The sequence below is a fragment of the Pelodiscus sinensis genome, chromosome 5, assembly GCF_052426305.1.
Source record: "Pelodiscus sinensis isolate ZL-2025 chromosome 5, ASM5242630v1, whole genome shotgun sequence".
NCBI lineage: Eukaryota > Metazoa > Chordata > Testudines > Trionychidae > Pelodiscus > Pelodiscus sinensis.
In genome coordinates this window covers 80,617,246-80,639,873 of record NC_143056.1, presented here as the reverse complement: position 1 = coordinate 80,639,873, position 22,628 = coordinate 80,617,246, and the positions used below count along the sequence as shown (strand labels likewise).

Below are 22,628 nucleotides of genomic sequence, written 5' to 3'. Positions count from 1 at the left end.
CCAGACTAAAAAAGCCTTGATTTATTCTATTTTGTTCCAATTATGCATGATGTGTTTCCACTGAATAATTTAAGAAAGTATTTCATCATGCTTCCCATTCTCAAGTGGTCAAAGGGCAAAACCAGAGGAGTTAACCCTCTCCACTTCTTCAGAATCAATCACAGTGATTACATTGTGGATTCACAGGATTCAGAAACAGGCTTTTTGCCAGACAGGACAAAATCATTGGCCTGTGGAGTTTAGTACACTAATCAGTAGCACATATTATGCTTTGGACGAAAACCTATATTTTATTCTACATAACACCGGAGTTCTTCAAGTGCACTCAGGGGTTATTCATGTGAATTCCTTATAAATTCCTGTGGGAATAGCTGGTGCCCTGACGCATGATCTCTGATGACCAATTTTTAACCCATAACTACAAATGCAAAACTATGTAGTACCTTTTTTAAAGTTAACAATCTACTTTACTCTCGCTGGCCTCCTATAACTGTGAATTCTATAGTCTGACTACATTCTGTGATTTGCAGTATTGTTTTAGCTACAGTACTCTAGGATATTAGAGAGACAAGGTGAGTGAGGTAGTATCTTTTATTGGAACAACTTCTGTTGGTGAAAAACTAACTTTTGAACTATTCAGAGTGCTTCTTCAGGTCTGTGCAGCTCAAAAGCTTGTCTCTTTCACCAACAGAAGTTGATCCAATAAAAGGTTCTATCACTCGCTTTCTCTCTCGACATTGTATGATGTATTTATTTCCATGTTAAGTTTTTTTCTTTTTTCCCCCACTAATTTCAACAACATGCCAAAGAAGTGGATATGAGGAAGGTGGACAGCGAGTGCTGTTCAGAACAAAGTGCAGAATTACAAATGTCATAGTGACTGGGAACTTTAGAATCAATCCATTTACAAAGGTAAAGATGTTCTACTGGTACTCATCACCTTAGCATCTGAATGCTACTAAATGAGGCTCTATCCATAGGGCCAGAAAAGGCTGAGTGCATTGTGAAGGTGAACTTTGGAATTCAAGGAAGACTAAATTCTACTATACATTTTTATTGAGCCATTAATGAAGACCAAGCCTCCTATTTTTCAGGCCACAAGTAAAGTGACACAAACCAGCTGGTGAAGTAAGAAAGATTATTAATGGGAAAGGTGCAGATAATAAAATCATTTCAGAATAAGATGGCAGTGAAAAATCCTACAGTTTGTTCAGACTAGCGCATGTAAAACAAGTGCTAATGAGAACAAGAAACAATCCCCTACACACACATGTCTGTACTTCTCTTTTCAGGCTTTCCCAGATTAAAGATGAGGGAAAAGCTCTCTAAAAAACTAGCAACATTAGATACAGACAGATTGCGTGTGGATTTAAAATTACAACTGACATGAGAATGAAACATCTGAAACTTCACTGCATGCCGAGAACCATGTCCAGGAGTCTGTTTCTCATGCCCTGGATATCACAAGCAGATGAAGTTAAAATTTTTCTACATACGGTACCAACCACACTTCATTAGGTAAGTATGTCATCTTTTATCATATAAGCAGAGAATCCTGAACTCTTGCTCTTGGCAGGTAAGACAAGGAGGAATTGACTGTCAAATTTTGTTTCACCAAGAAATTTTTTTTTTTTAAAGTCTGACTAATCATGTTTTTAGTACACATGATCTATCAAACACTGCAGAAGTGTACTAGTAACTACACCTTCCATCACGACATGGCAAGGAATCCAATATGGCAAATAAGAAAAAAAAATCCCACCAAACTGATCAAAATTTAATTGTTTTTGGAAGTAGATTGGGCGTCATGAAACTAAGAATTTGAGAAAAATATGGAGTCAGCTATACCACGTGTGTCAGCCAATAAGACTGCTGGAGGATTTTCTCTTCTAGACAGATAAATGTTTTGTTCAATGTTTTGACTGTGAAGACAAATAGTCCTGTGGCACCTTAGAGACTAACAAAAGTATACAGTATCATATCCTATATATATTCAATATCTTCATCAATGATTTAGATATTGGCATAGAAAGTACACTTATTAAGTTTGCAGATGATACCAAGCTGGGAGGGGTTGCGACTAATCTGGAGGATAGGGTTATAATTCAAAATGATCTGGACAAATTGGAGAAATGGTCTGAGGTAAACAGGATGAAGTTTAATAAAGACAAATGCAAAGTGCTCCACTTAGGAAGGAATAATCAATCAGTTTCAGACATACAGAATGGGAAGCGACTGTCTAGGAGGGAGTACAGCAGAAAGGGATCTAAGGGTTATAGTGAACCACAAGCGGAATATGAGTCAGCAGCGTGATGCTGTTGTAAAAAAAGAAAACATGATTCTGGGATGCATTAACAGGTGTGTTGTGAGCAAGACACAAGAAGTCATTCTTCCGCTCTGCTCTGTGCTGGCTAGACCTCAATTGGAGTATTGTGTCCAGTTCTGGGCACCTGTAGCCAGACAGCAACCCCCCTGTAACATCCATTTTTGCTTGCCTGGAGCATACAGGGCACACAGAGCAGAAGGCGCAGGCTGTGTGACCGTGAATGGCTGTAAACAGAGATATGCCAATTGCTGACCAAGAGGCTGCCAAGGAGTGCCCTTGACTTAACCCATATTGATACTAACACACAGCCGTCCGCGGAGGGGAGGAACCTCTCGCCCAGTAAAAAAAAAAAAAAAGTCTAGTACTCACAATTTAGTCATCTCTCTTGCAAGTGTAAATTAACTTGAAACTTGCTTGTAAGAACTGGCGCCACAAAACGGACCAGTACAATTTGGCCTCTAAGATAAGAAAGAGGATACGGGCCCCCAGGGGTATAAAGATGGGTCCAGCAGCACATTTACTCTGAGTGTCAATCTACCATCTATCTGCTGGTCGGGTTAGGTGTTTGATCTCCCGAGGTTCAAAGGGGACGCCCACCTCGTATTCGTCTTTCCTAGGAATTGAGAGACCGACCTTGGTCTGACATGCTGGAGTCGAGAGGCACAGAAAGGGGTAAAAATTGTACCTGGATGTGGTCCTTTGTCTTAAGCATACACATAGACTTAGAGCTCTTTAAAGATTAAGCTATCACTTGGTACCATTATTTCTATTTTCTATATTTTTTTTTGTAACCATTTTTAAAAATCTGTATTTGCTAACAGTTAAGAAAGAGAGCAATAGCCATTGTAACCATATGCTTTTATAAGTCTTTTTAATAAACCTGTAACTGTTTAAGTTTTAACCTGACTCCTTCAGTTGCTGTAACAGAACCAAGCACAATTTAAAAGAACTTCAGCCGGTCATAAAGGGACAGTCATAGGAAGAGCTTGAGCGTTTGGATCTGTGTCACTCTCAGGTGACTGGTCCGTTGGGGCACCTTTCAGCCTTCCCTAGGCTGCCCGCTGTGAAGGAACTTTGTGTTCTAGCAGCTAAAATCTAAGGTATAATAAGCTCTTCCTATAAAAAGGGGCGTCTGTTGGCCTGCTGGCCACCCTCTGCGATGGGACCCCGGTCCTAGCAGTAAAGACACAGACATTAAACCTTTTCTTGAACGAACGCACGCACGCACACGCACAGCCCTGACCATCTGCTGACAGCACCGCATTTCAAGTAGGATGTGGGGAAATTGGAGGGGGTCCAGAGAAGAGCAACAAGAATGATTAAAGGTCTAGTGAACATGACCTATGAAGGAAGGCTGAAAGAATTGGGTTTGTTTAGTTTAGAAAAGAGAAGACTGAGGGGGGACATGATAGCTGTTTTCAGGTATCTAAATGGTGTCATAAGGAGGAGGGAGAAAACTTGTTCATCTTGGTCTCTGAAGATAGAACAAGAAGCAACGGGCCAGCTGGCTGTGGCGTTCAGCCAGAGGAGGCTGTGCCGCGCTCCAGCTGATCTGGAGGCTTTCCCTCTGCTCCAGCCCACGTGGACCATGGTGCACCCTGGCTGAGCACCATGGCCAGCTGGCCGGGCAGCCACTCCTCTTTGCTCCAGCCCAGCTGCCCTAAGCTCAGTCCAGGAGAGGCTGCGCCTCGATCCAGCTGGGCTGGAGCAAAGAGGAAGGGCTTCCTAATGAGCAGGAGTGCAACCTCCCTGGGCTGAGCTCAGGGCAGCTGGGATGGAGCAAAGAAGAGCAGCTGCCTGGCCAGCTGGCCATGGTGTTCAGCTCAGGTGCACCCTTCTCTGCAGGAAAAGTGTGCGCCAGTGCTTCCCTGCTGCACAGGAGGGGGGAGTTGGCCCCAGAGGAGGCGTGCACTGGAGCTTCGCTGCTCCGGAGGGAAGGGGGCGAGGGAAGGAGTTGGGGGAAGGAGGTGGGTACCAGGGACTTCCTGCTCCCATTGGCACCTTGTCCCCTGCTACAGAACCCTGCCCCCTGCACCCTGTCCCCTCTCCTCCACTGGCACTCTGTCCCCTGCTGCAGAACCCTGCCCCCATCAGCACCCTGTCCCCACCCCAGAACCCTGTCCCTTGCCCCAGCACCCACTAGCACTATGTCCTCTGCCCCCACCAGCACAGTTGAGGTCACATTAGTGAGGTTTGGGGGAGGTTTTTTTTTTTTTTTTTTTTTGCATCTCCCTTGTGTGGCCCCAACTGACTTTTCTGTGGGTCAGTGACCCCTGACTCAAAACAGGTTCCCTGCCATTCTCATAAATAAAGACAATGCAGAAACTTTTTGTGTTTCACAGTCTTTTATTTAAAAATGAAGCCTGGCCAAGAAACCCCCAATTGGGGCCAAGCCCCAATCTGGCTGCAGCATTATAACACTCCCGCACCCCCCAGACATGAGCCTATCATACTCTGGTTCCCCCTGCCCTGAGCCCGTCACATACCCCAACCCAAATTCCTGCACCCTCACACCCACAAGCCTGTGGCTTGCTTAGTACCCCAACCCCGCATCTGACCCCAGCACTCCTCAGCCTGGAGCCCCCTCCCCAAGCCAGCATCCCCTTCTCCACCTTCCCCTGCATCCAAATTTCCTCCCAGAGCTTGCACGTCTCATCCCTTCCCACACCCAAATCCCTCATTCCTACCTCAGAGCCCACACATCCTGTTTCAACCCAGTGAGGGTACAGCTAGACTGCAGGAGTTTTTCCAGGATTCCAGAGATATCCTGGAAAAACTCTTCCACATCCAGGGATGCATTTGTTCTGGTTTTTTTAGTGGAAGAGCAAACATGCTCTTTTGGTAACTCCTATATTCCTCATTCCACGAGGAATAAGGGGGCTTCCAAGAGAAGGGGTTTTTCTGACAATTAGTCCAGTCTAGACAGGCCAAATGTTGGAAAAACCTCTTCCTACAGAAGAATCGGGGAAAAAAAAGTGGCACTGTAGAGTGTATAAGAGCTGGGGGTAGCAAGTGATGGAGAGGAGGAGAATAGAGAGGGCTTCAAGGAAGGGGTGGGGTCTTGGGGGAAGGATGAGGCAGTAGATCTTCACTTGTTCTGAGATTTAAAAAAAGTGAACTTGGGTGTAAAAGGTTGGAGAACACTGGTCTGGACCATCCCAGATAGACATCTATCTAACCTGCTTTTAAATATCTCCAGAGTTGGAGATTCTACAACCTCCCTAGGCAACTCATTCCAGTGTTTAACCACCCTCATAATTAGGAAGTTCTTCCTAATGTCCAACCTAAACCTCCCTTGCTGCAGTTTTAGTCCATTGCTTCTTGTTCTATCCTCAAGGCCCAAGGAGAACAATTTTTCTCCCTCCTCTTTGTGACACCCTTTTAGATACCTGAAAACTGCTAACATGTCCCCTCTCAGTCTACTCCTTTCCAAACTTAATAAGCCCAATTCTTTCAGTATTCCTTCATATGTCATGTTCTCTAGACCTTTAATCATTCTTGTTGCTCTTCTCTGGACCTTCTGTACATCTTTCCTGAAATGTGGTGCCTAGAACCGGAAACAATACTCCAATTGAGGCCTAATCAGTGCAGAGTAGAGTGGAAGAATGACTTCTCATGTATTGCTCACAACAGTCCTGTCAATGCATCCCAGAATCATGTTTGCTTTTTTTAACATTTTGCACTATTGACTCATGTTTAGCTTGTGGTCCACTATGACCCTTGATCTTTTTCTGAAGTACTCCTTCCTAGAGGGTAGCTTCCCATTCTGTATGTGGGAAATAGATTGTTCCTATCACACATACATGAGCTTTTGTAGGCAAAACACAATACTTCTCTGAACATCCTACAGATATGCCCACAGCTTCATCTTCTGGTCTCCTCCCCAAATCTGTCACTCCAGTGCCCAGTCTACACTGCAGAATGGAACCACAGTGTAGATGGACCTGAATTCCATATAAAATGTAGCATTAGGAGTGAAGACAGAAAGAGGAAAGGAGAATAAGTCAGTGATGAGAGAGCCATATTTGTTGTGGGAATGTGAATGGTAAATTCTGAGGATAAGAGCCAGTAATAGATGAGGGATTTATAGGAGCCCAACTGAGTGCACATTTCACTATTAATGCTATAGTGACTTAAGGATGCTCCAGTTAACTGACTAATACTGTTTCCTAGACTAAGAGAACTCTGATGTGAAAGTTTCAGAGTTTCTCTGTTAACTGTTCAAGATAGTTAAGACCGAAGCAGACTGTGAAGAGCTTCAAAAAGATCTCATCAAACTAAGTGATTGGGCAACAAAATGGAAAATGAAATTTAATGCTGATAAATGTAAAATAATGCACACTTGAAAACATAATCCCAACTACATACACACAGTATGGTGGGGACTAATTAGGCTACAACTACTCAAGAGAGATCTTGGAATCATTGTGGATAGTTCTCTGAAAACATCCACTCAGTGTGCCGCAACAATGAAAAAAGTAAATAGAATGTTAGGAGTCATTAAAAAAGGGATAGAGAATAAAACAGAAAATAACTTAGTGGCTTTGTATAAAACCATGGTACGCCCACATCTTGAATACTGCGTACAGATGTGGTCACCTCATCTCAAAAAAGATATATTGGCATTGGAAAAGGTTCAGAAAAGGGCAACAAAAATGATTAGGAGTTTGGAACGGGTCCCATATGAAGAGAGATTAAAGAGACTAGGACTTTTCAGTTTAGAAAAGAGGAGACTGAAGGGGATATGATAGAGATCTATAAAATCATGACTGGTATGGAAAAAGTGAATAAGGAAAAGTTATTTACTTATTCCCACAATATTAGAACTATGGGTCACCAAATGAAATTAATAGTCAACAGGTTTAAAACAAACACAAGGAAGTTTTTCTTCACTCAGCGCACAACCTGTGGAACTCCTTGCCGGAGGATGTGGTGAAGGCTAGAACTTTAACAGGGTTCAAAAAAAGAGGTAGATAGATTTATGGAGGTTAGGTTAATCAATGGCTATTAGCCAGGATGGGTAGGAATGGTATTCCTAGCTTCTGTTTCTCTGGAAGTGGGTAACAGGGTGTGACAGGGCGCTCGCCCTGCACTGGCCCTTTAAGGGCAGACCCCGGCCTGAACCAGGGCCGGGGAGTTTAGCCCAGCTGAGGCTGTACTAGTCCATTAGGGCCCAGCTGGGCGCTATAATAGAGGATGGGCTGCTGCTGTGAGAGGGAAGCAGTGAGAACCTGGCTGCTGAGGGAGGAGGAGGAGGCTCCCTGGAGCTAGGGCAGGGGTGGGGGAGGCCAGGCAGGGCTAGGGGAGCTCTGGCCAGCAAATCCTCAGACTGCAGGGCTTGAAAGAAGGCCCGATGAAGGAACATCGACCCCCGGAAGGGGGGCTCAGAGACAGACTTGGGCACTGCCGGAGGGCAGTGTGGCGAAGAGTATGCCGCAGCCGGGAGTAAAGAGGGGAGACATCACCCCAGAGAAGGCACCCTACCCGCCAAGGGAGCCAATTCCTGAGGACAGACAGCAGGGGGGTTACGGTGGTGAGTGCACCCCCTCACACAGGGGAAGGTTCATTTGAGGATTACCTGTTGTGATCCTTCCCTCTGGGACATCTGGTATTGGCCACTGTTGGCAGACAGGATACTGGGCTAGATGGACCTTTGGTCTGAACCAGTATGGCCATTCTTATGTACAATATTTCAGCCTTGAAATTTATTTATCTCACAATACAGTTATTTGTCAACTGGAAGCATTCACAAATTAACTTTTAATTACCCATTCTATTTTCATATCTAGATATGATGACACTTTTCACTCTATTAAAAGATATGGTGTCAAATATCCACATGCATAAATGTATTTTTAGATCATGATTTCTCACTAGGGCTAATCAGAAATTAACAGTACCATTATAAATACATGTTCTCTAGACACAAACCAAAATAAGAAACATGCTTAGGTCTCAAGTGGGACATTATTCCTTCTGATAATCACAGACCATCTCTGGAATTCTGACAACTGGATAGTTATTTAAGAAAATAACTCAATTTATTAATTTGACTGGCAGATACCATATAAACACTTGCTGCCCTAAGTGTCTGAAGTTAGAAATTAGCTGGACCCTGTGGAGGAGGCCACTTAGAAGCTACACTAATAATAAGCTCACCTCTTAGAAAGAAAGTATCCCTAAAACAACAAATGAATAAATCACAGCCATTGAAGGCTCTAGTTATGGGCTTCTGTTATTAGAGTGATGTTTAAAATATACATGGTACAGATCTCAGCCAGTTAAATGAGAAGTGACTGAATCAATTACACAGATTGGACATTGCTGGTCTAGCACCCTTTGGACTTGATTAATTCCAAACAAGGGGATTTTCCAGACCAGGAGAGATTCCTCACCTCCTGGCCCGTGCTGCCACCAGGATAGGGCTCCAGCCTTCCCCTGCTGTTGCCCCAACCTGTCGGGGCTCTCTAGATGCTGCTGGCCCTGCTGCTGCCGGGGACAGAGTGCCATGGGCGGAGCTTCATAGACAGGGCTGCAGCTCTGCCACAGGCTGGGAAGCTCCCCAGCCACTGCAAGGGCCAGAGGTCCCCACTGTGCCGCTCATTCGGCTGAGTTGCCGGTGCCCCTACCACACTCCTGCCTTGCCGCCAGATCTCCCTGTTCCTTGGCTCTGTGGTCCAGAAACATCTGTGGTGCATGCCAGACCAGGAAGTCCAAGTTGAGGGAAGTACAACCTGTACTTTTATATGCACTCATACTACAGTGATAAGTATCAATTAAAATCCATGGTTATTAATGTCACAGAACTGTGTGGGTCAGTTCAAAAGCAATTAAATACAACGATGAATTCCTGACCTGAATTGTATTTTCTTTTACTGATCTGTAAGAAAGGGTCACAAAATCTCTGCATAGCTGGCTGACATGGAGCTTACGCAGCTCATAAAGGAAGTTTTTATGACTTTTTTCCATACTGAAGCAAAAAAAATATTCATGCATGTCTTTATCGCTTTCAACTGAAATATAAATCCAAGGAACTGACCATTTGTGTGCATTGAAGAGTTTCAGTCTGGCATTTGGATGAATACCTGTTTGGCTAATTAAGCTTCCTTAAGTTTTCTCTGCAGTTTCAAATGGAGAGAGTATTTACTTCTTGTATTACGCTACTGTGTACTGTTGTTGTGTGTTGCTGACCAGTTTCAGTGTTACACTCTAGAGCAAAGGTGGACAATTTTTGGAGAGGCCACACCAAGACTGTGTTAAGTGCTCAATAGCTGCAATTTTCTTCAGAGGAGGTATAGTGTCTGGGACTAAGGTTGGGTGCAGAAAGGAGCACATAGTGGGGTACCAGGGTGCAGGAGATGGTGTGGAGTTTGAGACAGAGTTTGGGTAAAGAAGGGGGTTGTGACCTAGGACAGGGGACAGGGACATGGGACAGGATATGGGAGAGGGAATGGGTGCAGGAGGATTCTGGCCAAGGGGAAGGCTACAGAAGAGGTTCAGAGAGTTTGGTTTATAACTAGGATTGTGATAGTGTAAACATGTAAATGGCTAACTGATGAGCCTGGACTCATCAGTTAACCTTCACAGTTACACACAGGCCTCCCCTCTCCCCAACCTCCATGCTGCTGCTCCTGTATCAGAGGTTGCAGCATGGAGGAAGAGGGGCAGGCAGGAACCAGTGCTTGCAGGGAGCCACCTTTTAAGCCAGCTCCCCATGCATACTGGTTCCCAGAAAATCACCTCCCCTTCACTCCCACACACTGCCGCCTCTCTATTAGTGAGCAGTACGGGCGGGGAGGAGGAGAGGCAGCACCGCAGGAGCTGGTACACAGAAGCAGCCAGCTCAAAAGCTGGCTCCCCACATGCACTGGCTCTCAGGGAGCTTCCTCCCTCCTGCATGTTCAGTGATTGCTCAGTTACCTAAATACACGCATTTTAATATCCCTACTTATAATCTGGGACTGAGGTGCAGCAGGGGGTGCTAGGTCATGGAGGGTTTATCAGTGCAGATGAGGATTCTGGCCTGGTTGAGGAACACTGGAGGAGGTGTGGAGACTGGGAGAAAGGTGTGACTGGGGGTAAGGGAATATACAGAAGGTATGAATGGTGACCTAGGACAGTAGGGGATGGTGATCTGGGCAGGGATGCCAGATGCAGGCTGTGACCAGGAGGTGCTTACCTAGGTGGCTCCTGGCCAGCTGGCCGGCAGTCCAGCAGGACCTGCAGGCAGGCTCCCTGCCTGTTGCAGCCCCAGGCCACTCAAAGTAGCTGAGCTGCTGGGGCCATGTGCCCCTCTAGTTTCCAGCCAATGGGAGTTGCGCTGATTGTGCTAGGGGAGGGAGCAGTGCGCAAAGTCTCTCCTCCCTTACCCCTCACCGCTACAAGGGGCATACGGCACCTAGAGACACTTGGTGCCAGCAGCCAGTCAGTTTCAACAGCCTGGAGACTGGGTCTAACCTGTCTGAGGGTCCCGGCGGGCTGCAAGATGGATGAAAAGGTTTGGCCGGACAGCTTTGACTGCTCTAGAGATGGCTGTATTTGTTTTGTGACTGATCTCTTGTAAACTACTTTAGGAACTTTCATCCCACAGGATGTCAAGAAATACAGGAGTTTTCTCTAAATAAAAAGAGTTATGAACAAAAAGCAAGGGCTTAACTGTCCCACAGAGCAGGGGCTTTACTGTCTCCCATAGTCATTGAAGTCAGTGGGTAACCTACTAGAAGGAGAGCAGAGAAGCAGTAGTCTTACAGGTGGCTTTTAATGCTAGGTGTTTTTAAATCCCTATTTTACCTTTTACTGCCAAACTCAAGCTGGGTGTTAGGGCAGTCTTGCTGTGCTAACAGATGGATAATAGTCTACTAAGATGTTCTGATCTTCTCACTCTTGAGTAAGAGTGCTTCCCTCTTTCATACCTTAACCTTCACCCAGGACATCTCTCAGTGCCACACTCTCTGCCCACTCAGCTATGCTAATGGTTCAGTATCCTAGGATAAGTCTGTTGACAATCCACCAATCTAGGGAGTTTAAGTACCGAGCAATTTTCTCCAGTTTTGGTTGAAAACCATTTTGCTACAAGCCCTTGGACTCAGCTATTGCAGGATAGTTTAGAAAAAGGAAAAACAGTTATTAATTTTTCTGTATGTATGTATAAAATATAAATTAAGGAAGAAATTAGTTTGCAAAATTCTGCAGTGTAAGATAATAGAATAGGATCAACTATGTGACAGGTTAATACATACACTAGTACTTCCTCTTCAAAGAATTGGGTTTAAATCCTGGCCAAGTAACAAGAGAAATTAGTTTGTCCAAAAAGTCAGTAGATCACTCAAGATGATTATCCGTTTCTGTACAAGCGAGTTCGAGGATTAGAATACCAAAGGTGAACACTCACAGTGATGTGTGAAGAAGGAAACAGGGAGAAAAAACCTTCAGGGTAGAGATAGGAGACTGCTGAGGGGCACCTTGGCTGTCCACCAATGAGGGTGGCAACGGGTCCTCTGTAGCCCCTCAAACTTCCTCTTGGGGTAGTGTGCCCTAACAGCCAGAGTCTATATTAATGCCCTTCCCTCTGTCAGGGCAACATGGCTCACTGGCTAAAGAGTCAATTTCCCCATGGTCAGCACCATACAGTCTAGCAGCCACAGAGTCAATATACGTTCCCTCAGGGTCAGGGTAGTACATCCCAGTGGCCAAAGGTCAATACAATTCCCCTGTGTTCAGGGCAGTATATCCTTCCCCCTGTGTTCAGGGTAGCATGGCCTAGCAGCCATCAAGTCACTACAATTCCTCTGTGGTCAGGGTAGTACGGTCTAGTGGCCACTGAGTCACTACAATTCCCCTGTAGTCAGGGTAGTTCAGCCTGGTAGCCAGCTGGTCAATACAACAGGCAAAGCGCCCTGCAGTCCAGGATCCTGTCAGCAGAAAGGTATGTGTCTGACCTATGTGAGGGAATCTATTTGTACCATGTGACTTTTGTGGTGTTATCACTTTGATATTTTTGAAAGTGAATAACCAAATTCACACAAAAATAAAAAACATTCAGCTAATATAATAAAAACCTGACTCATAAAAGTATGTTCATTTTGTGCAACTTACAAATACAATGAATCTTTAAATGCAGTGTTATCAAGATGCATAGTATATACCACAGGAATGATCTGAAAGAAAATATTTTATAACTAAACCACAAAAGTACATTCTACTTACAACAGCTGGAGGATCATTCCATTCTTCATAAGATATAGCAGCATATGGGTAGATCCTGTCATTGATAATCTGAAGCGTGGCCAGAGCAATCGCTTTCATCGACCGAAAATATGCTTCCCAGAACCACCTTGCCTGCAAAGAAAGGATGAAATGCATATTTAGACCCTGCTAATTCAACAGACTGATGCCTATTAATCAATTTTCATTTGTCATACACGATCTGCTCAATGCTACTGAAAGATCAGATGAAAATTAAATCAAGAGAAAGATTCACTAGAAAAAGGAATGTTTCCACAGAAGCTGGAGACCTAAAATTGAAAAAGATTATTGAAATTTTTTTTAAAAAGTAGAACCAAAAATAAAATAAATCAAGGAGTGGCTGCAGAGGAAAACATTTCAATGCATTTGTGAGTGGGCTAGTGGAATAAAATTGCATGCAAACATATGAAGGATCCAGTTTCTTTCACATTTTATCAGTTTTTCCCCTCAAAACGTCAAAAGTGATTTACTCACAGCATAAAATAATTTATTATATCTGGTTTTTCTTATTTAGAGAATCCCAAAGTGCAGCCCAATAGCCAGCTGAAGCAGCCTAAAATACAGCTACCTTTCAACTGCAGCATGCGGAAAGCTTGATCTGCTGCAGGATTTTGATACTGGTGAACTCCACCGAACAAGCCATTTCTACTCTTCTATGAAGAACATAGAAATGCAGACAAATATTAGCATTTATTTTTACATAAAAGTGTACGTGTACGCAAATTAGTTGTAGCCCTTGATCCTAGCAAGTTTCTAACAGCCATGGATGCTGTAACATGTGCATGCCATTGGACTCTAAACTAAGGCTCTTCTTAAAAAAATAAATGCCATATTCGAACAGGCAAATGTATAAAATGTCTCTGATGAGTCAATTGCAGACCGACACTCTCTATGAAAAGTTTCAATCCAAGACAATCCCTCGGTGCTGGAAGAATAAACAGAGTGTGGTAATGAATCTGCTGACTAATACAATTCTGTATTACAGACTTTTTAGAAGCCTGGAATCAAACGACACCAAAGCACCACATCCAACCCAAAAGGAAACATGCTTTGCCAATGATCATTGCTCAAGTGTATAGACCTAATAAAAGTGAACTTCTTCATGTTAGCTGATCTGCAGGAATTTCCAGCATCTTGAAGTATCCAGAAGGCACCTCTTTTTCTGATCTCTCCAAGATTTAGCTTTGGCCTACAGGAGGATACACGTGTCTAGGTGGGAGAGCAAGTGATAGGAAAGACATTTCCAAATGCACTGGCATCATGGGAAGCTCGCAGAGTCAGAAGATAAACAGAAAGGATAATGCACATTTCTGACCAAGTACTATTTAACTATGCCAAGGGAGCTTTTCAAACAATGCAGAAAGGCCAGCTCTAGTGATATGCTAGAAACAGATCAAATCTTCCTCAAATTTTGGGAAATCCCATTGTCTTAGCAAAATACACTTTTGGATATGAAAACTGAATTATTTTGGCAATTGTGCAATGCTAAGCAGCTGTTGCGTTCCATTCGACAGGTGGCTGCTCTTTAAGGAAGAGCAAAGTGATTACTCTATGTACAATTTGTAAAGCTCCTTGGGATTCTTCAGGTTGAACAGCAACACATATAAAAGTGCAATGAATTCAAAATTGTACTTCTAAAAGTGTTCAGAATGCAAGTAGACAAGCAGATTCTATTATGTTCCTGAGAAAGGGCACCATTCTAAATGCTGTTTTGAAGATTAGTAATACAACTGAGATGAAAATGGGGGTCTGTTGTTAAGTCCTCAGCCGTAATCCTTATTCTGCAGGCAGTTTTTAAGTCAGGTTATATAAAATGTGTTTGTTTTATACTTTGGAAGGGAAAAGCCACTCAAATGATACAAAAAGCAACAAACCCTTAGCTCATTAGAAGAGTGATTAAGACAATGGGTAACATCCAAACTGATCAAATGAGGCTGTGCCCCCACATTTTTATGGAAATGTGTTTTTAATATGCATAACACAAATAAGACTTATGCAAAATGGGGCATGTGACCTATCACTGGAAAGCTTATAATCCCCTGAATGCGTATATTCTATTTCTGTGCATGTATCATTTATGTAAGCAAAATTAGAATTATGACATATAAGCCTTTATAGATCTCTAGATGTGCTAATTAAGGCCATTAGCAATACTCAATAAACTTAATGGCTAGATGCCTAAGGCAATGATATGTGAATAGTCCTCTATTTCCAGGTAAGCCTAGATTGTGGCTGATCCTACAAATACAGATGACCATGGTACCTGGTGACAGAATTTATTTTGAATGTTGTACTTTTCCACAGGGGTGGGGAGACTTGAACAAAGCTGCCAAAGGGAATTCTACATCAGGAATGGGAAACAAACAATAATTGTCTTCAGCTGGCTTCACAAACTGCTCCCTACCCCAAGAAGATACATGAAAAAGGGGGGGGAGGGAGATCTTTAACAGGAGTGGAAATAAACTGTTCAACTCAGGTCAGGGGGAAAAAAAAAAAAAAAAAAGACAGCTCTTTTTAAATCCTGAGAAGGATTTAACCTGAAATAAGAACTAGAATGAAAATTAGATTTGTAACAGCTTCTCACAGGGTGCTTTACACAGCAGAGTTTAACTTAAAATAAGCTACGCAAATTGAGCTACGTCAATTGCGTAGCTTATTTCAAAATTGGGAGTGTCTACACAGCACTTGTTTCGAAGTAGAGTACTCTTCCTCCGACTTCCCTTACTCCTCTTACAAGGAGGGTTACAGGCGTCGGAGTAAGAAGTCCTCCAGCTTGACAGTATTTTGACATTATTTCGAAATAACCACCTACTGTACGGATATGGACTAAGTTATTTCAAAATAATGTGGCTGTGTAGACACCCTCAGTGTATTAGGCTTAGCTGCATGTTTTGATTTGTTTTAGCTTAGTATTTTACTTTCATGTGTTTTCCCTTGCAACCACTAACATCCTACTTTTTATACTTAAACAAGTAAATTTTTGTATTATTATCAAACCCAGTGTAAATAGTTGTTACGGGGGTGGGGGGCGTAAGGCGGGGAGAGACACAACAGCAGTGCATCTCTCTCTTTCATAGATAAAGGAGGCAAGCATCTAATGAGCTCACTCTGTATAAACTTTATGCACAGTGTGACAGATTTATTTGGGGTTTTGTTCCTTGGAGCTATGCACAAGGATTCTCTGGCAAGTCCCTGTGACTGAGCCTTCCCAGAGCTGAGAAGTTCTCAGTGTCTGTGTTACTCTGCTGGAGACTGTTACACCAACTCTGTGACTTAGTTGAGGGAGACCAGAGCTTCTGGCTCAACAGGAGAGTGTGATGGTGGGGTGCTCCAAAGGGCAGATAGATGGACTCAGTAGTATGGTCAGCCCATCAAGTAACAATCTCAGGGGGATCTCTGTGACACAACCAGTCACACCATGATTTCCTTCTACTTGGCTGCAGCCTTACAACTTTGGTCAAGTAGCCTGGATAGACACTAAGGTGTTTGAATTCACCAGGTAACAATACACATTTTAATACTGGGGTGGGCAAACAGGATGGCCTGCAGTCTACATCTGGCTTCTTGGAGCTTTTAGCCCATCCTTGAACTCCTGCTGGGAAGTGGGTTGGGAGCTTGCCCTGTTTCCATGCTCCTGTCAGGGAGCAGGGCTGGGGGCTTTCCTTGCCTCGCTTTGCACACACAGCAGCTCCCAAAAGTAGGGGCAGCCAGGGGACTAAGCAGGTTGTGCCTGCCTCAAGAGTTGACTCCGTAGCTCCCACTGGCCAAGCACCATGGCCAAGGGGATAGGGAGAGGACACCCGCAGATGGGCAGCACACAGACACGTGGGTGCTGAAAGGAAGATGGGCCTCTGCCTCCATGACCTGTTTCAGGTAAGTACTGCCCGGATTCTGCACCTCACACTCTAATCTCCAAACAAACCTCTCATCTCCAGCCCGACTCAGAGCCTGTATCTCCAGCTGAAGCCCTCACCCTACCCTCAGTGCTCCCCAATCCTCTGTCCAAACTAAGAGCTCCTTCTGCTTTCTGAACCTCTAAATCCCAACCCTGAACAACTTCCTACACTTTGAATCCTTCATTTCTGGCAACGCCCCAGAGCCCACTTCCTGAGCCTGAGCTCTCACCCCCTCCTGTACCCCAATGCTCAATTTTGTGAGCATTTATGACCTTCCATACAATTTCCATACCAAGATGTGGCCCTCAAGCCAAAAAGTTTGCATAACCCTGCTTTAATAGATAAAGAACATCAAACAGAAGCATTTACAGCTAATTTCACGAGACAAGAGATAGCAACCTGCAATAAGAAAGTAGCTCACTCACTGAAAATAACATTTAAGCAAGGTGTTATTTTTGTTAGAAATAAACATACTTTTTACAAGCCACCAGAGCACCACGTTACACAGGTCAGTCATATAATGTTTGCAAGACCTAGTGTTAATGCCACTAATGGTGCTCCAGCATAGAGTACAAGGCACATCAACATAAACCTTTTGTTAGTTTGATCAAACAAAAACACTGGGCATGAGGAAAGGAGCACTGTATGGTGTAACTTGAGGGTGGGGTGTACGTCTCAAGGAACATAGTTCTTCTTGCAAAGGAAGCTTCTAGGTTCCTATCCACCCAGTTTGGTGAGAATGGGGAAAGTCAACAGAAAAGAGATTTGGAAGAAAGCAATAAAAGTTAACTGCCCATAAAGCACCACTTCTCCCAAGCTCCAGATCAGGCGCCATGCTATTGTAAGATTTTACTTCATTGCAGAAGCCAAGTGCTCCCAGAGCGCCATACTTAAAAAGGTTTATGAGGCCTTGAAGTGTTACCATTTTCACCCTAGCTAAAGTTACTCTACTTTAACTGTTTTCCTTTTATATGATATAGGCTCATACCCACTTCCATCCCCAAAGTGTTTTTTTCAAAAAAAAACTTTTTTAGTCCCTGATCAGGTAGGGTAGGGAAGCACTGGTAAGAGGCAGGCATGTAACCTAGAGGCTATATCTTCAATTTTATTCCTGGCTCTGCCATTTAACTATCATTTAACTTTATACAATTCACAATCTCTGATACTGTTTTTCCATCTGTGCAACATGTGCAATCCCCACTTTAGAGAGATGTTGTGAAGCTTAGTTATTTGTAAAGCATTTTGAATTTCTTGGATGGATGATCCTATAGAACACTGTTTCTGAATGACCAGTCCATGGACCAGTGCCAGTTCCTGAGATCTCCCTGACATAGTTAAGGCTGCAGCAAGATAGTCCCTGGTATAAAAAAGATTGAGGAACCCTGCTATGAAAGGATAAAAACATTTTCCATCCTGTTATTTGTAAAATGCCAAAACTTCTAAAACCATCACTTAGCTAACCAGTATTAGTAAGATAACTGCAACTCTCTGGTCCTTTACTAAATATGGAACCATCAGCAGAGACATTTTTCAGGGTGGCACAAAATAATATGAAAAAAACTGCCTAGGAGAAGGTTCGTTTGGAAACTTGCCAAGAGAGGCATTGAGGCTCAAAATGTTTATAAAGCCATACTAATTTTTACTAAATCATAAGCCGTACTCATCTTTATTAAATCAGCAGAGACCTCAGTGACTAAGATCCAAGGTGTCTCCAACCACACCATATGGACCACATATGGGGACCCACATTCTAAAAGAATATTCCCATACTTAGTGTTTGAGCTGCCATTTCTCAATCCCACATACTAGATGTCCTGCTCTCTCCACGATTAGCTCGCTGTGCTGATTAATTTCTCACTGCCAGCATGTGAATCAATTTCTCTGTATTCAACTCCAAGGGAAAGAAACCCCAAATTCCTTCAGCTATGATCAGCATCATTTTTTGCTTCCTGTGCTAGGCTGGGGCTTCAGAGAAATTTACTAGAGATTGAACAATTTTGGGTCATGAAGCAATGTGTAGTTTATAGCAAGGGATAAAGATCTAGGATACAATTTTCAAATGTGTTTAGTGCCTTATGAGCCTACATCCTATTTTCAGAAATGACTGAGGCCAGGTCTACACTGACAGAGAAAAATCATTGTAAAATATGCAATTCCAGCTATAACAATTGCCAGGGCTTGATGAAGCATGGCGAAAGCCGCTCGCCAGGCACGCACTATGCATGCACAAGAGCCGCATTGCGCATGTGTACACCGCCGATAAACGGGCCGCCAGGCTGAAATCTACTCACCACGGGCGCGTAGATTCAATAGATTGTCGAGCTCTGACAATTGCGTAGCTGGAGTCAACATACCTTATATGGATTTTCTGGGGCGACCCCACAATGGGAGGTCAATGGAAGAAACTCTTCTATTGACTTCCCTCACTCCTCGCAACTGCAAGGAGTAACCAAAATTAAGTCACTTTTGAAAGTTTGGGCAGGAAGCAAAAAGTTAAAGTCTCTTCCCATTTAAAGGAAGTGTTAATATTAGACCTAATAGATCAGTGGAGTCGTAGGAAGCTCATGCTGTATTTCCTGACCAGAAAAAGATTCTAAAATATTGAAGTTCATCTGCTATAAAACATGGTAAAGTACCTTCAAAGTTGAGCACAGCAGGTTGTAGAGTAGCTAGTTTCCAATAGAGATTTATTCCTCAGGGTTTATTATATAGGTATCTTACACACAAGATTTCTAAATTTAATGAGTGTTTAAAAGGGGGGAGTTGTACTTAGATTTAAAAAAATTCAGTCATATGGTGCCACATTGCCAGAAATAAAGACCAAACCACAGTTCAATCTGGTCTGGGTTTCTGCTAAACCAATAAAAAGGGAACAGAGGAGAATAATGACTTGTAGAAATAACACATCTAATATATTTTCTCACATTTAACAACTGCATTTTATTGAACACTAGAGGATTTACCTGGCATTTCTTGGGTCCTTGTAGTGGCTTAGTGTAGAGGGTGCAGGAGGTTGGGTGTGGAAGAAACTCCAGGCAGGGGGTGGACAATGCAGGCGTCAGGTAAGGGGGCTGGAAGGTTCGGGGGATGTAGGGCAGCAAGGGGGCTGGAGAGGTGTGGGAGGGCTCTCTGGGGCCACCCACAGCAGCAGCTCTGGCCAGCTGGCAGTAGATGCCCTGGGTAGCTGGGGCCATGCTATCTGCCCAGCAGTGGCGGTCATGCTGTCCAACCTGGCAGAAGTGGCGGGGGCTGCACTGCTGTCCGGGCTCCCCTCCCCTCACCCCCAAGTCCAACACTGAGGCTGAGGACTGGGGTGGTGGTTTGGGCTCCGGTTGTAGGTAATGGGGACCAGCACAGTAAGGAAGGGCAAGCCCAGCACAGGAACCTTATCTATGAATGGCAAAAACCTAGAGCCCGTTTCAAAGACAGCCACTGTCTTACAGGTGTGGTCATTCTGCAGTATAATTGTGCCTGCTAGCAAACCACTTCCTTAGCATTTTATGAGAAACAATCGCACTACAGGCAAATACCATTTTCCTGGAGCAACCAAACCCTGGCCTTGCTTTAAGTTATGATAAGAGGAAAGTCTATACTGAATTTGGTGATCCTAGTTCTTACCATGGAGAAGTTCTTGAACAGGCAGGCAGGCAAACTCTCAAATACATAATAGGTAAGATGACTCAATACAGGTGTTTTTTTTGTGCTAACATTCGGTACAGTTTCATTTCAATATTTGACCTGATAAAATTCTCTGAATGTATTTAATCATTGAATCCAATATCCTATTGTGAACTACACTGTAATCATTTAATCATGGATTAAACAAGTATATTTGACCTCTTCAGAAACAGAATGAAGAGAGGAAACCAAATATTTACTACTGCCACTTTTTTTTTTTTAAGATGTCAATGCTCAGAGACCAAGAGATCAGAGTTCAAAACACTAGTCTGACCCTCCAGATACTAGTCGCCTGGGAGCAGACTTCTAGGAGTTCTCAGTTTTATTGCTGTAAACTGCTGACATCACAAATACTAACTCCTGGAGGTTAAAGGAAAATGGTAGTGCTAGCAAGGATGTCAATTCCATATCACTAAGTTTTTTGCACTATCATTTTTCTTGGATCCTTGTCTCATATTTTGCTGTGGTAGTCACAAGGTATAATTACAGCAATGCATTCATTTGACACAGATACCATAATGACACACTACAGCAAGCAGATCTCTGTTAAAGTTTAGTTTTGCCAAGTCTTTCCTGTATCAAGTTTGTTTTGTTTGTAAGTTTTAATCCTCAATTCTCATTCTCACTTTTGCCAGTTCATAACAGTATCACTTTGCTCAAGGCCCAGCTGCAACTACACTACACACAAAACTGCTACTTGACAGGAAGAAGGGTTTTCATGTTGTCCCATGATACAGCTGCATATTTGTGGCCTTTAAATCCAAGGCTATCTCGATCCCTAATATAGTGGTAGCATTATAGGGCAGCATTTCACATCTTGGAGAGGTCAAACTAGTCTTGGAAATGGAGGCATGGAAGGCAGAGGAAAAGAATAGAGTGTATGAGTAATCCTTGTGACAACACTTTGAAATCCACTGCTCCCTTTTCCTTCAAGAGACAGGTACAGCAATCACAAACTCAGAATGGCTGACACAACTTGGCATCTTCATCTCAGATCAGCAGCAAAAAATATGTTCCACACACAAAGCCAGTAAAGGACCCCAAAATCATGAATCTTTTGGCTGAGGAAAATGGGCCAAAACATGCAGAAGGACCCACTGGGAAGAACAAAATAAAACTAAATGTTGTAAAGAGGAAAAACAGCTAAAGTGCACTTACCAATGTGTATGTGTGCAAATCCTGTTTTCTGACAATCTTTGCTTCCATTGGGTTTTCACCTTATATATTCCTAATTCACAGCAAACAATGGTTTACTTTTGTAGATACCATGGAACCAATATAACTATAGGACACCAAGTTGGACTCTGACAAATATAATTATTCATAAGGCAGAATAAATTGGTGAAGATGTAAGAGGCATAACAGAACATAACTTGATTTTTTAGAAACCAGATGGAGTGTGCAATGTTGACTGATTCTTTCAGTTAAATTGGGAGTCCTTAAGAAGGGATTGTAAAGGTTTAGATCAATCCTATTCTGAACAGTCATTTTAATTATAACTACACAATCAGATTAGTTTCTGCTTGTAACACTCCTTCTCCATTAACCACAATTATGACAATCTAGATTTCTGCTATAACTGTTAAAAAGGCCAGAACATCCAAGAGAAGAACAAAAATCAGTTTTGTATATACAACTGTAGGAACATACAAATGTTACATGAATGCCCAGAGAAAGAGGAGGTTCAGGCACATTTTTTGAAAAGTGATGGACAGCTCCTGAAACACAAAGCAATAGGTTTCATGTCTCAGGGGTATCGCCTTCAAATATGTCTATGTTCTAAGGGTAGATCAGTTTTCCCTGCTGCAGGCATCCTGCTGAGAGGTGAGGTCCCAAGAAAAACACAGGAATCTGACTGCAAGCCTTTGAGGTGACAGGAGCCAAGAGTGGTTCAAAGGCAAGGCCGACGGGTGGGCAGCACCTCTGAGTATTGTAAAGGTTAGAGGTTAGTAAAGCAGGAGCCACTGGCCAATAAAACAGTGTTTGCAGAGTCCCTTCTCCAGCTAAATTGGAGATCTGTTTACACCTTTCCCAGCTTTCTGAATTACACAAATCGATGCTTCCCACTGTGATCTTGTCCAGTGTCCGCTAGCATCTCCCCTGGTCAGCAGCTGCTGAGCTCTCTGCTGGCCAGCTTTATAACATTGCTAAAGGATGCTTGGAAACTTTTAATCAGTATCCAACATCAAAAATAAATAAATAAAAGCACAACTTGTGTCAACTGCTGCAATAAGATCCATGTTGTTTGAGATTTCCCATGACTGCCATACTAATGCCAGGAGAATGGAAGTTTCAATTCCCTTGATTGGAGAGGTTAAACATAAAACAAGCCCAATGCCAATCACACACATGAAAGACTTGCAATTTTTAGTTAAAATAAAAATAAAAAAGTCAGATTACTGCAATATTCTAACTTGCAAAAAACCAGCACACTGCTATTTCAGAGTATAAGCCATGTTCCATAAAAGCATGTTTACCTCCCC

At 43.2% G+C, this 22,628-nt stretch overlaps 1 protein-coding gene across 1 annotated transcript in view; it reads right to left on the bottom strand.

Annotated features, from left to right (window-relative positions):
• EXT2 (exostosin glycosyltransferase 2) overlaps positions 1 to 22,628 on the bottom strand; it is a 135,103-nt gene that overhangs the window by 67,048 nt on the left and 45,427 nt on the right. The window contains exon 8 of the mRNA XM_075927527.2: positions 12,533 to 12,664. Coding sequence (XP_075783642.1) covers positions 12,533 to 12,664 — 132 coding nt within the window. The remainder of the gene's footprint in view (positions 1 to 12,532; positions 12,665 to 22,628) is intronic.